Genomic DNA, 15225 nt, shown 5'->3' with positions numbered 1-15225 from the left:
CTGCTCCAGCAAGAGGCAGACCAAGCACAAAGCGGACAAAGACCCCGCCATTTCCCCCCCATCACATTGTACACCCTGGCATATACATACCTCGAGCATATGGGTAGAGTCTGATGGAATTAGACTTTGTGGATGCTGCATTGTGCCAGCTGAGGTCGGGGTACTGAATCCAGGCGGTGACTGCGCAGTGATACGATCCCTCGTCCTCAGCCTGGATGTTGTACAGACGCAGACGATAACGCTCTGCTTCCACCTTATCCGTGCTCAGCTCTCCACCAGAGACCCGGGAGCCCGCTTCCGACACGCCCTGCCGGCTCATCGACGCCAGGAGCCGACCCGATTTTTCATGTGGTTCCTCCCCTGCAAGCTCTACCCACCAACTGACGGCAAAATGAAGAGATGGTGGAGGGGTGTCCATCGTGGTATTACAAAGCAGGACAGCCGTGTCACCACGATATATGGGGGCAGAGTCCAGAAGAACAAAGGCGCTCACGGCAATATCTACAGGAATAGAAGGAAAGAGCGTCAGGCGGCGGATTCTCTGCCTAAAGAGGAGCGTCAGGCGGCAGCTTCTCTGCCCAAAGTTGAGAGTCAGGCCGCGGCTTCTCTGCCTAAAGAGGAGAGTCAGGCGGCAGCTTCTCTGCCCAAAGATGAGAGTCAGGCCGCGGTTTTCTAACTTAGGTTGGAATGAAAGATAATCATGCTACATAGCCTCTACTGTAAGAAAGGGGTGATACCACTACTTCACCTTATGAGGGGGGTCGTCACACTATGGAGGTCTCAAATGGTGGGTGTGTTGTTGGGTTCATCACACTGCTTTACCTTGTGGTTTCATTAGCACTCTCAGGCTCGGTGACGTTTTCTTGGACACCTCCTCTTGTCTCGCCCCTGGGTAGGACACAATGGCGGTGACCCGGCAGCTGTAGGATCCGATATCGCTGGGCTGGGCAGAGTAAATCCTCAGGCGGTAGGATCCTGGGAAGGGGGAGATCTTCTCCAGAGAGATGTGTCTCACTCCCACGTCCTCCCCAGTGTATTGCTCTCCAAGCTGCACCTCTCCGTCTGATGTCATGGATGAAACCCGCTGTCCAGGGGAACCTGGCACTGTCATTAGCCACCACTCCACAGAGAAGAGCACATCTGGGGTAGGAGGCAGCAGCATGGACACACTGCAGAACATTTCCGCCATGTCCCCAGACTGCAGGCGGAGCTCCAGAGGAGAGGACGAGACCGTCAGCAAAGAGTCTAAAGAAAGGGAGAGATACAGGAGACAGTGATGAGACCGCTAGCAGATAGTGATGAGATCTCCAGTAGTGGTGAATACTAGCAAGTAAGCTATGAGATCCCGATTCTTTGCGTTGCAGGGTTGACACGACTTTGGGAGCTAATCATTAACCAAGCTTACAGGCTGGGGTTTCAGATAGAGTGGCAGCTGCATAGGAGAGTGCCGCTGCTGATCCTCATGCCTCTCCTACCTATGGTCTGCACGGACACCTGGGCCAGCACTGCTCTTTTCTCGGTGATCTTCTGCCATCTGCCATCAGGGTCCTGGATCCACTGTGCTGCAGTACAGTGGTAGGTGGTGGCATCCTGTGGTCGCAGGCGGGCAATTACCATCTTGAAAGTGGAGTTATCAAACTTCTCCACCCGGATCTCCTCATTCAGGTAGCGCTCCATGTACAAGGCCGGCTCCACGCTGAAGTCCCACCGCACAGAGATAATGTCCTGCAGGGTCTCCCGTCCCACTGGAGTTCCGGATGCACTCACCCCAAATGTCACTGAGAGATGGGTGTGCAGAGGAGAGGCGGATAGCGCGGAGCATGAGAGGTGCAGCTCACGGCCCTCCACCAGGTGCAGCTGAAGAGGTGGAGGGGAAGACAGGCGTCCTCTACTGGAGCCCACTGAGGAAACATGCAGGGTGTCCGGGATAACTGCGAGAAGAAAAGGCAGAATATGAGGCCTCTGCTGGAGAATACTGCCCGCTACGTCCAAGGACCCATCCAGCACTACACATCGCACTACTGCCTGGGACTCTTCCCACACTCCATTGCTACTGCCTGGGACTGCTCCTGCCTGGGACTGCTACTGCCTGGGACTGCTCCTACCCCCTCCCTCCCTACTGCTCAGATCCCTTCTATGATCCTTCCCCCTTCCTCGCTCTTTCTTGGGACCCCTCCCTCACTCCATCCTGAAACCCCGCTTATGCTCCTTCCTAAATCCCCTCCTATGCTCCTCACTCCTGCCCCTTGCTACTGTGACATCCCTGCTATGCTCCTTCACCCTCCCTAGCTCCTGCACGGGACACCCCACACACTCTCCTCGCTCTTGGCCAGGACACCTCCCTACACTCCCTCGCTCTTGCTAGGGATGCCAACACTCCCTCGCACTTGCCCGGGACACCCCCCCATACGCTCCCTCGGCCTTGCCCGGGACATCCTCCCCCTATGCTTCCACGCTACTTCCTGGGACCCCCCTACGCTCCATCATTACTTCCCGAGACCCTTACTACAAGCCTTTCCCCTCCCTCACTACTGTGTGAGACCCCTCTTATTCTCTTCCCTATGGCCTGGAACCCCCCCCATATACTCCATCTCCCTCCTTCCCCCTGTCACTACTGCCTGGGGTAAATTCAAAGGAATGGAGCACACTCAGCAAATCATGTGGTGCAGGCTGTACTTGGGAAGAACCCAATACCAGTCAAATAAGCGAGAAAACAGCCGCACTCTCTCGGGTTATAGCTTGCAAAGTGGTGTATTTATTCACATGTGTTTGACATTCAAATATATGTACACATACAGCAGGATAAGAAAAAAAGTGACGTTTCGACCCAGTTCCGGGTCTTTCTCAAACTGAGTAGCTGATGCTGTTTGAAAATTTGAAATTAGGTCCCAAAAGGGGCTCCTCTTGGTGTGGCGCTGGGGTATCCTGCTTCCTGGAAACACATGTGAATAAATACACCACTTTGCAAGCTATAACCCGAGAGAGTGCGGCTGTTTTCTCGCTTATTTGACTACTGCCTGGGGCACTGCCAATATACACACATTTTGCAATTGCCATGTACACTTCCCTTTTACTGGCCAGGATCCCACTACAGCACAGGATCCTATTCACACACTTTCCCCACATTATGGAAATGTATGTGCCCCCTGTAGTCTGTGTTACTTAACACTCAGCACTGTCATGTGACTACTCAGTGGTAGCACCTTTCATGGTGATTTTGTCACTGTAGCTCCCAAGGTAGCGGGCATCTGTGGTTGGGGTGTAGCACTCGTAGACGCCCGCATCTTCACTGCGCAGGCTCTGTATGCGGAGCTCCACGCTGTCTCCACTCACTCGATGGATGGAAATATCGCCACTGCTCACCCGAGGAGAGAACACAGCGTACGAGAAGTCAGGGTCCTTTGTGCTGGCGATAGCAATGGAGTTATCAGGAGCCCCGGGCCGGTAAACAAACCACTCAAAGTTCTGGACAGTCGGACCCTCATACCCACTGACATTACAGGGGATGGAAACCGATGAACCCTCTACACGGTACAGGGGGCCACTTGGAAGCTTCACCTCCCGGGCAACAACCAGGCCTAGAACACAGGATGAAAGGAGACCATCAGCATGATGACAGAATCACAGAGGGACCACAACATTTGAATAAGGGGGGGGAGAGAGTGTATAGCAGCCAAAAGGAGGAGGAACAACAGGATATGACGAGGAGGAACAACACGAGAGGAGGAGGAGGAAGAACACAAAATGACAAGGAGGAAGAGGAATATCACGAGATAACGAGGAACAACATGAGATACCGAAGACGAGGAACATAAGATAACGAGGGGTAACAGGACATAACAAAGAGAAGGAGGATGATCAACATATGATAATGAGATGGAACATGAGATTACAAAGACGAGGGTATAGCAGACACTGAGGAGGGGGGTACAATATGATATAACAAGGAGAACCAAATGAGATAATGAGGGGGACACGATATACAGCAAGGAAGAGGGTACAACATTCTATGAGAAACAACATGGGCAACGAGGAAGAGGATCAACATGTGACAGAACATGAGATACTGAGGGGTTACAACACACATTGAGGAGAGGACAGCACACACACACAGACTGAGGAGGGGTATACAGCGCACACACCTAGGAGTGGGGGTACAACAGGCACGCGCGCACACACTGAGGAGTGGGGGTACACCACCCATGCGCGCACACACACACTGAGGAGTGCGGGAATAACACACGCACACACTGAGGAGTGGAGGTACAACCCACACACTGAGGAATGGGGGTACAGCGCACACACACTGAGGAGTGGGGGTACAACACACACTCACATTGAGGAGTGGGTGTACAACACCCACCGAGGAATAGGGGTACAACACACACACACACACACCGAGGAGTGGGGGTACAACACACACAAACTGAGGAGTGGGGGTACAATACGCACACACTGAGGAGTGGGGGTACACCACCCATGCGCGCACACACACACTGAGGAGTGCGGGAATAACACACGCACACACTGAGGAGTGGAGGTACAACCCACACACTGAGGAATGGGGGTACAGCGCACACACACTGAGGAGTGGGGGTACAACACACACTCACATTGAGGAGTGGGTGTACAACACCCACCGAGGAATAGGGGTACAACACACACACACACACACCGAGGAGTGGGGGTACAACACACACAAACTGAGGAGTGGGGGTACAATACGCACACACTGAGGAGTGGGGGTACACCACCCATGCACGCACACACACACTGAGGAGTGCGGGAATAACACACGCACACACTGAGGAGTGGAGGTACAACCCACACACTAAGGAATGGGGGTACAGCGCACACACACTGAGGAGTGGGGGTACAACACACACTCACATTGAGGAGTGGGGGTACAACACCCACCGAGGAATAGGGGTACAACACACACACACCGAGGAGTGGGGGTACAACACACACAAACTGAGGAGTGGGGGTACAATACGCACACACTGAGGAGTGGTGGTACAACATACAAACTAAGTAGTGGGGGTACAATGCACACGCACTGATGAATGGGGGTTCAGCGCACACACTGAGGAGTGGTTGTAAAACAGACACATTGAGGAGTGGGGGTACAGCACACACTGTAGAGTGGGGGAACAGCGCAAAAGCACTGAGGAGTGGTTGTACAACACACATAGAGGAAACAGTGCACACACGCACTGAGGAGTGGGGGTACAATGCACACACAAGGAGAAGTGGGGATACAACACACACACAAACTGAGGAGTGGGGGTACAACATGCACACACACACCGAGGAGTGGGGATACAACACACACACACATTGAGGAGTGGGGGTACAATGCCCACGCGCTGTGGTTGTACAACACACACACTGAGGAGTGGGGATACAGCACACACTGTAGATTGGGGGAACAGCACACGCACTGAGGAGTGGGGGTACAACACACACACTGAGGAGTGGGCGTACAACACGCACACACTGTGGAGTGGGGGTAGAAAAAAAATCAGCCTCAGGGGATGGAATATACTGTGCTCTGTGAGATAAAGAAAAATGTTTAAGGGGGAAGGTTGAATCAGGATACGTTGGAGGACTTAGATGGAAGAGGATCCAAGCTGAGATGGATGGATGGTCTATGCAGTTTTGGAGATTGGTTGCCAGCTGGAGGAGTGTCTGAGCTGTGACTGCACACTATACCGGCTGTAGATACCAAAAGCTGTGGGTCAACCAAAATTTGGGAGACAGTGGGTATTGCCTAGTATGGGGCCAGTGAAACTACCGATGTCAGTATGGGAAATTGTGGACTGAGGACATTGTAGGTTAGCCATCTACCTAGATTTGTTGTACAACCATGGATGTATGGAACAAAAATAGTTGCATCGTTAACCAGCCTAGGTGGTTTTTAATAACACACAACCTCAGATCTTCACGAGGGTACAGCGCACGCACTGAGGAGTGGGGGTACAGCACACACACACACACTGAGGAGTGGGGGTACAACACACACACAAAGAGGAGTAGGGGAACAACACACACTGAGGAGAGGGCGTAAAACAAACACAGTCGAGTGGGGGTACAACACACACATACTGACGATTGGGGGTACAACACACGGACTGAGGAGTGGGGGTACAATACACATGCACTGAGGAGTGGGGGTACAGCACACACACACTGAAGAGTGGGAACAGCGTACACACACTGAGGAGTCAGTGTACAGCGAGCACACATGCACTGAGGAGTGGGGGAACAGTGTGCTCACTGACAAGTGGGGGTACAACCTACTGAGGAGTGGGGTACAACACACACTGAGGAGAGGGGTACAACACATACTTGGAGTGGGGTTACAACACACACTCAGGAGTGGGGATACAATGCACACGCACTGAGGAGTGGGGATACAATGCACACGCACTAAGGAGTGAGAGTACAACACACATGCACTGAGGAGTGGGGGTACAATACACACTGAAAAGTATGGGTGCAACACACACACTGAGGTGTCGGTATACAGCGAGCACACGCACTGAGGAGTGGGGAAACAGTGTGCACACTGAAGAGTGAAGGTACAACCTACTGAGGAGTGGGGGTACAACACATACACACTGAAGAGTGGGAGTACAACATACACACACTGAGGATTGGGGGTACAACAAACACAATGAGGAGTGGGGGTACAACACACACTGAGGAGTGGGGGTACAGCACACACACACTGAGGAGTGGGGGTACAATAAACACAGAGGAATGGGGCCACAACACACACACAGAGGAGTGGGGATACAGCACACACACTGAGGAGTGGAGGTACACCATACACACACTGAGGAGTGGGGGTACAACACACACACTGAGGAGTGGGGGTACAACACACACACTGAGGAGTGGGGGTACAACACACACACTGAGGAGTGGGGGTACGGCACAGACATTGAGGAGTGGGGATACAACACACACACACACTAAGGAGTGGAAGAAGAACACACAAAGAAGTGGTACACCACAGACACTGAGGAGTGGCGTACAACACACACATGAAGGAGTGGGGGTACAGCACACACATACACACTGAGGAGTGGAGGTACAATACACACTGAGGAGTGGTGGTACGGCACAGACATTGAGGAGTGGGGTACAACACGCACACACACACTAAGGAGTTGAAGTACAACACACACAGAGGAGTGGTGGTACATCACAGACACTGAGGAGTGGGGTACAACACACACACACTGAGGAGTGGGGGTACAACAAACACTATAGGAGTGGGGCCACAACACACACACACAGAGGAGTGGGGATACAGCACACACACTGAGGAGTGGAGGTACAACATACACACACTGAGGAGTGGGGGTACAACACACACACACACTGAGGAGTGGGGGTACAACACACATTGAGGAGTGTTGGTACGGCACAGACATTGAGGAGTGGTGGTACAACACGCCTACACACTAAGGAGTGGAAGAAGAACACACAGAAGTGGTACACCACAGACACTGAGGAGTGGGGTACAACACACATGGAGGAGTGGGGGTACAATACACATTGAGGAGTGGTGGTTCGGCACAGACATTGAGGAGTGGGGTACAACACGCACACACTAAGGAGTTGAAGTACAACACACACAGAGGAGTGGGGGTACACCACAGACACTGAGGAGTGGGGTACAACACACACGGAGTGGGGGTACAGCACACACATACACACTGAGGAGTGGGGGTACAACACGCACACCCACTGAGGAGTGGAGGGTACAGCACACACACACACTGAGGAGTGGGGGTACAATAAACACAGAGGAATGGGGCCACAACACACACACAGAGGAGTGGGGATACAGCACACACACACACTCAGGAGTGGGGATACAATGCACACGCACTGAGGAGTGGGGATACAATGCACACGCACTAAGGAGTGAGAGTACAACACACGTACTGAGGAGTGGGGGTACAATACACACTGAAGAGTGGGGGTACAACACACACTGAAAAGTATGGGTACAACACACACACTGAGGTGTCGGTTTACAGCGAGCACACACGCACTGAGGAGTGGGGAAACAGTGTGCACACTGAAGAGTGAAGGTACAACCTACTGAGGAGTGGGGGGTACAACACATACACACTGAAGAGTGGGAGTACAACATACACACACTGAGGATTGGGGGTACAACAAACACAATGAGGAGTGGGGGTACAACACGCACACACACTGAGGAGTGGGGGTACAATAAACACAGAGGAATGGGGCCACAACACACACACAGAGGAGTGGGGATACAGCACACACACACACTGAGGAGTGGAGGTACAACATACACACACTGAGGAGTGGGGGTACAACACACACTGAGGAGTGGGGGTAAAGCACAGACATTGAGGAGTGGGGGTACAACACACACACACACACACACTAAAGAGTGGAAGAAGAACACAAAGAAGTGGTACACCACAGACACTGAGGAGTGGGGTACAACACACACATGAAGGAGTGGGGGTACAGCACACACATACACACTGAGGAGTTGAAGTACAACACACACAGAGGAGTGGTGGTACATCACAGACACTGAGGAGTGGGGTACAACACACACACACACTGAGGAGTGGGGGTACAACACACACACTGAGGAGTGGGGGTACAACACACACTGAGGAGTGGGGTCACAACACACACACACAGAGGAGTGGGGATACAGCACACACACTGAGGAGTGGAGGTACAACATACACACACTGAGGAGTGGGGGTACAACACACACTGAGGAGTGGGGGTACAACACACACTGAGGAGTGGGGGTACAACACACACTGAGGAGTGGTGGTACGGCACAGACATTGAGGAGTGGGGTACAACACGCACACACACTAAGGAGTTGAAGTACAACACACAGAGGAGTGGTGGTACATCACAGACACTGAGGAGTGGGGTACAACACTCACACACACACTGAGGAGTGGGGGTACAACAAACACTGAGGAGTGGGGCCACAACACACACACACACAGAGGAGTGGGGGTACAACACACACACTGAGGAGTGGGGGTACAACAAACACTGAGGAGTGGGGCCACAGCACACACACACAGAGGAGTGGGGATACAGCACACACACTGAGGAGTGGAGGTACAACATATACACACTGAGGAGTGGGGGTACAACACACACACACACACACTGAGGAGTGGGGGTACAACACACATTGAGGAGTGTTGGTATGGCACAGACATTGAGGAGTGGTGGTACAACACGCCTACACACTAAGGAGTGGAAGAAGAACACACACAGACACACAGAAGTGGTACACCAGACACTGAGGAGTGGGGTACAACACACATGGAGGAGTGGTGGTTCGGCACAGACATTGAGGAGTGGGGTACAACACGCACACACTAAGGAGTGGAAGTACAACACACACAGAGGAGTGGGGGTACACCACAGACACTGAGGAGTGGGGTACAACACACACGGAGTGGGGGTACAGCACACACATACACACTGAGGAGTGGGGGTACAACATGCACACCCACTGAGGAGTGGAGGGTACAACACACACACACTGTGGAGTGGGGGTACAGCACACAAACAGAGTGGGGTTACAAGACACACTGAGGAGTGGGGTCCAACACACACACTGAGGAGTGGGGGCACAGTGCACACAAACTGAGGAGTGGGGGTACAACGCACACACACTGAGGGGTGGTACAGAGCATACGAGCACACTGAGTGGGGGATACAACACGCACACACACACTGACGAATGGGGGTGGAACACACACTGCTGTTCCATGTATGTTGTTATATTTTTCTCTGCTGCCACCCAATGGACTTTTTCCGTATGGCAGCTTGTTATTAATTATTCTTGTGGGCATGTCTTCCACTTCCGGTTCAGGTGTCGAGTCCTCTCTTCCTCTGGCAGCCATTTCAGTTTCAGTTTCTTGCTGTTGTGAGGACACACTTGAACCGGGCATAGGAAGGCATCAGTCTTTCGACCTCTCTCTTTTGTTGCTCACACTTGCAGTCATACTTGGTGCTACATCTTACTGTACCTTGTCTACACCTGCATTTCTGGAGAAAGTACTGTATTACCAGTTATACACTGTATGTCCAGATTTCCAAATAAACAAGTCTGGATTGCACAATCCCTGGAGTGCATCATCTCTCCGGACGCTGAGCAGCATTGGTCTTGTCTGCCTCACATGGAGGAAAATACTGAAGGTATGATAATTCTCTCTCACAACCCTTATTAATCACCCACACCTCCATTCGCCTCATGTGGGGACAGTACACACACACTGACAAATGGGGGTATAACACACAAACACTAAGGAGTGGGGGTACAACACACACACTAAAGAGTGGGGGTACAACACACTGAGAAATGGGGGTATAACACACATTAAGAGTGGGGGTACAGCACACGCTGAGGAGTGGGGGTACAGCACATACGGAGGAGTGAGGGTACATCACACACGGTGAGTGAGGGTACAACACAAACTGAGTGGGAGTACAACACACACTGAGGAGTGGGGGTACAGCACACACACTGAGGAATAGAGATACAACATACACACTGAGGAGTGGGGATACAACGCGCACACACTGAGGAGTGGAGGTACAGCACACACACTAAGGAATGGAAGGATAACACACACAGAGGAGTGGTGGTACAGCACAGACACTGAGGAGTGGGGTTCAACACACAGAGTGGGGTTGCCAGGAATATGATGTACTTGATTCTATATTATCACGCACACTGAGCTCTGCTACATCCATTAGGTCTGTGGACAGACACACGCTGTGGGCTTTTGACTCCCCTTCCTCCCAGCTCCTTCTCCCTGCTGACAATACAGCTGTAACGTGAAACTCTAGTGTGTGACTCTGTTTCCTCTCCCTCAAGAATGCGGAGGTGAGCAGAAAACCCATTCTTTGTTTCCAGTCATGTGCGTTCTGTTGTTTATGAGAGTTATTCAAGAGGGAATAATTCGACCCCAGGTAGTGGGATAAGTGGGAAAGTTACATATTTGGGATGTGCCAGGGTAGAGCGACATGCACAGTGTTTTTCTAAGCTCAGCGCCTAGCAGAAACAGAAACGGATTACTACTTAACCAGTTCACACAGCTACCCCATGTGTAGACGTAACCCCTTAATGACAGCCAATACATCTTTTAACTGACCTAAGATATAAGAGAATAGCATCCTCATACAGGTGACAATCCAGCAGCCGTCAGCTGCACACTATAGCTGACAACTTGCTGCATCAGCCACGATCAGCGTTTGCACCGTCCAAATCTGTTTAACTCCTTAGATGCTGCTGTCAATAGTGACATCATTATATATGGTTAACAGAGTGTGGCTTCTCCCTCATTATCCCCATCGGCACCTCAGATCATGATTTTGTGGTCCTGATGTTTGCCATGGCAATTCATGACCAAATAGCGGCCTTAGAGTCTGTCGGCTGTAGTAATCTGTTTAGAAGTTAGAGGCATTTAGGTGGTAAAAATACATATTGTCATTTCTGTCATGTCACTTTGCATTAATTCTTGAAAAGCACCTGAAGGGTTAATAAAGTACCTGACTGCAGTTTTCAATATATCAGGGGGTGCTGTTTTTAACCCCTTAGTGACGGAGCCAAATTTTTAAAATCTGACCAGTCTTACTTTATGTAGTAATAACTCTGGAACGCTTGAACAAATCCCAGTGATTTTGAGACCGTTTTTTCGGGACACATTTTACTTTGTGTTAATGGTAAATTTAGGTCAAAATGTTTTGTGTTTATTTATAAAAAATATAAGAAATTTGAGAAAAATGTAAAAAAAAAATAGCAATTTTCAAACTTTGAATGATTATCCCTTTAATCCAGATAGTCATACCACAGCAAAATATTAATAAATAACATTTCCCTCATGTCTGCTTTACATCAGCACTATTTGTAAAACGTTATTTTATTTTATTAGCATTTTAGGAGGTTTAAAAATGTAGCAGTAATTTTTCATTTTTTCAAGGAAATTTACAACATTTATTTTTTTTAGGACTTATCCATATTTGAAGTGCCTTTAGGGGTCCCATATATTGGGAAACCCCCAAAAGTGATACCATTTTAAAAACAGCACCCTCTTACATTTTAATACCGGCTGTCAGGTAGTTTATTAACCCTTCAGGTGCTTTTCAGGAATTAATGCAAAGTGGCATGACAGAAATGAAAATGTGTATTTTTACCACCAAAATGCCTCTAACTTCTGAACAGATTACTATAGCCGACAGACTCTAAAGGCCCCGTCACACATAGCGATTTACCAACGATCACGACCAGCGATACGACCTGGCTGTGATCGTTGGTAAGTCGCTGTGTGGTTGCTGGGGAGCTGTCACACAGACAGCTCTCTCCAGCGACCAACGATCAGGGGAACGACTTCGGCATCGTTGAAACTGTCTTCAACGATGCCGAAGTCCCCCTGCAGCACCCGGGTAACCAGGTTAAACATCGGGTTACTAAGTGCAGGGCCGCGCTTAGTAACCCGATGTTTACCCTGGTTACCAAAAAAAACAAACAGTACATACTCACCATCTGATGTCCGTCAGGTCCCTTGCCGTCTGCTTCCTGCTCTGACTGAGCCGCCGTACAGTGAGAGCAGAGCGCAGCGGTGACGTCACTGCTGTGCTCTCACTTCTCACTGTACGGCGGCACTCAGTCAGAGCAGGAAGCAGACGGCAAGGGACCTGACGGACATCAGATGGTGAGTATGTACTGTTTGGTTTTTTTTACATTTACGCTGGTAACCAGGGTAAACATCGGGTTACTAAGCGCGGCCCTGCGCTTAGTAACCCGATGTTTACCCTGGTTACCAGCGAAGACATCGCTGGATCGGTGTCACACACACCGATTCAGCGATGTCAGCGGGACCTCAACGACCAAAAAAAGGTCCAGGCCATTCCGACACAACCAGCGATCTCGCAGCAGGGGCCTGGTCGCTGGTACGTGTCACACATAGCGAGATCGCTACTGAGGTCGCTGTTGCGTCACAAAACTTGTGACTCAGCAGCGATCTCGCTAGCGATCTCGCTATGTGTGACGGGGCCTTAAGGCCACAATTTGGTCGTGAAGTGCCATGGCAAACATCAGGACTACACAATCATGATCTGAGGGCACCAATTGGGATAAAGAGGAAGCCCCAACACTCTGTTAACCATTTATATGATGTAGTCACTATTGACAGCAGCATCTAAGGGGTTAAACAGATTTGGACAGTGCCAACACTGATCGTGGCTGATACAGCAAGTTGTCAGCTATAGTGTACAGCACACAGCTGCTGGATTGTCACCTGTATGGGGAGGCTATTCTCTTATATCTCAGATCAGTTAAAAGACGTATTGGATGTCATTAAGGGGTTAAAATGGTATAACTTTTGGGGGTTTCACAATATATAGAACCCATAAAGACACTTCAAACATGGATAAGTCCCTAAAAAATAAATGTTTTAAATTTCCTTGAAGAAAATGAAAAATTGCTGCTACATTTTTAAACCTCCTAAAATGCTAACAAAATAAAAGAACATTTTACAAATGGTGCTGATGTAAAGCAGACATGAGGGAAATTTAATTTATTAATATTTTGCTGCGGTATGACTATCTGGATTAAAGGGATAGTCATTCAAAGTTTGAAAATTGCTATTTTTTAACATTGTTCTCAAATTTCTGATATTTTTTATAAACACAAAACATATCTACCTAAATTTACCATTATCATATAGTATATTGTGTCACGAAAAAAACGTCTCAAAATCACTGGAATTTGTTGGAAGCGTTCCAGAGTGTCACAATTCCCACCGTGACTATCAACTATATGTCACGGATCGGGGCGACCTTTGGCCAGCACCCGGCTATCACATGTGCAGGGGGGCTTTTCTTAGCTATCCCTCCACTGCTACAATGTGACGAAACCACACACAAGGCTATTGACCTATCAATTTACCGCTGGGGCTTATTTTAGTTATCCCACTGCTGCTACAATGTAATATGAACTGCAGGGATTTATTTATATCCCGCTATACAGTTCCGCTTGAGAACTTGCAGCTCTCTGGCACCCCCTTACCTCAGGTCAGACTAGGTACTGTACCAAGGGGAATTAGTTGCCAGAAAGGCTGCCTGCTATGTACTGGTTATTGGGCACGCTGCAGTGAGGGCGATATAACTACTCCCACTCAGGAAGGAATAATAATCATCAACGCCGCTATCGCTACAACGACTCCCAAATGCACAGAACAAGTATGCTGCCACCAGCTCTGATTAACCGGGTCCAAATCAGTAGCGCAATTCACTTCAGAAGACTTAGGGTACGTTTTAGAGCAAGACAACAAAGCTAGTAATTTATATATTTTACTTCATAAAAGATCAGGCAGCGTTTATAAAAGGTATATAAAGATGTTACAATATGAGACAAAGTATGTACAAAGCAATTATAAAATAAACAGGGATTAAAGAAAGATAAAAATCACATTTTGCTTAATTCATTTCAGGCTAGCCATGCTGGTAGGCGGAGCCTGTCATGATTCCCCAATGGCATGGGAACATCAGAAACACAAAATAACAGACTAGCTCTCGGGTGATGGAAACTCAAGCTGACCGTGACCTAAATCTACCACACAACTAACAGTAGCCAGGGAGCATTCCTACGGCTGCCTAAATCCCACGCGCCAGCCGGAGAACTAACTACGCCTGGAAGAGGAAGGAACAGACCTGGCTTACCTCCAGTGAAATTCCCCAAAGATGATAGTAGCCCCCACATATATTAACGGTGAGTTCAGAGGAAAAGACATACACAGTATGAAGGTAGATTTAGCAAAGCGAGGTCCACTTACTAGATAGAGGAAGGATACAAAAGAGGACTTCACGGTCAGCTGAAAAACCCTTTCAAAAACCCATCCTGAAATTACTTTAAGACTCCTGTGTCAACTCATGACACAGGAGTGGCAATTTCAGTCCACAAGAGCTTCCAGTAACAGGAAATGACAAACTGTAAACTGGACAAAAAATACAAAACAAAAAGGACAAGAGTCCACTTAGCTGATCAGCAGACTAGTAGCACGAACATGCAACTGAATGACTCAGGTTACAATGATGACCGGCAAGGAAGTGACTGGAGAGCAAGGCTAAATAGGGAACTCCCAAAACTGATGGAAGCAGGTGAGCTGAGGCAGA

The 15225-nt window shown here is 49.5% G+C and overlaps 1 protein-coding gene across 2 annotated transcripts in view; it reads right to left on the bottom strand.

Moving 5' to 3' along the window:
• The window catches only part of IGSF8 (immunoglobulin superfamily member 8), a 38069-nt gene that overhangs the window by 1467 nt on the left and 21377 nt on the right, over positions 1 to 15225 (bottom strand). For both annotated transcript variants that reach the window (XM_077256761.1, XM_077256754.1), the window contains exons 2-5: positions 3204 to 3578; positions 1476 to 1931; positions 823 to 1245; positions 91 to 501 (exon numbers count right to left, since the gene is read on the bottom strand). In XM_077256761.1, the coding sequence (XP_077112876.1) occupies positions 91 to 501; positions 823 to 1245; positions 1476 to 1931; positions 3204 to 3578 (1665 nt within the window). The remainder of the gene's footprint in view (positions 1 to 90; positions 502 to 822; positions 1246 to 1475; positions 1932 to 3203; positions 3579 to 15225) is intronic.

The sequence above is a fragment of the Ranitomeya variabilis genome, chromosome 1, assembly GCF_051348905.1.
Source record: "Ranitomeya variabilis isolate aRanVar5 chromosome 1, aRanVar5.hap1, whole genome shotgun sequence".
NCBI lineage: Eukaryota > Metazoa > Chordata > Amphibia > Anura > Dendrobatidae > Ranitomeya > Ranitomeya variabilis.
Note: the sequence above shows the minus strand (reverse complement) of the source record. Positions and strands in the feature narration are given on the sequence as shown.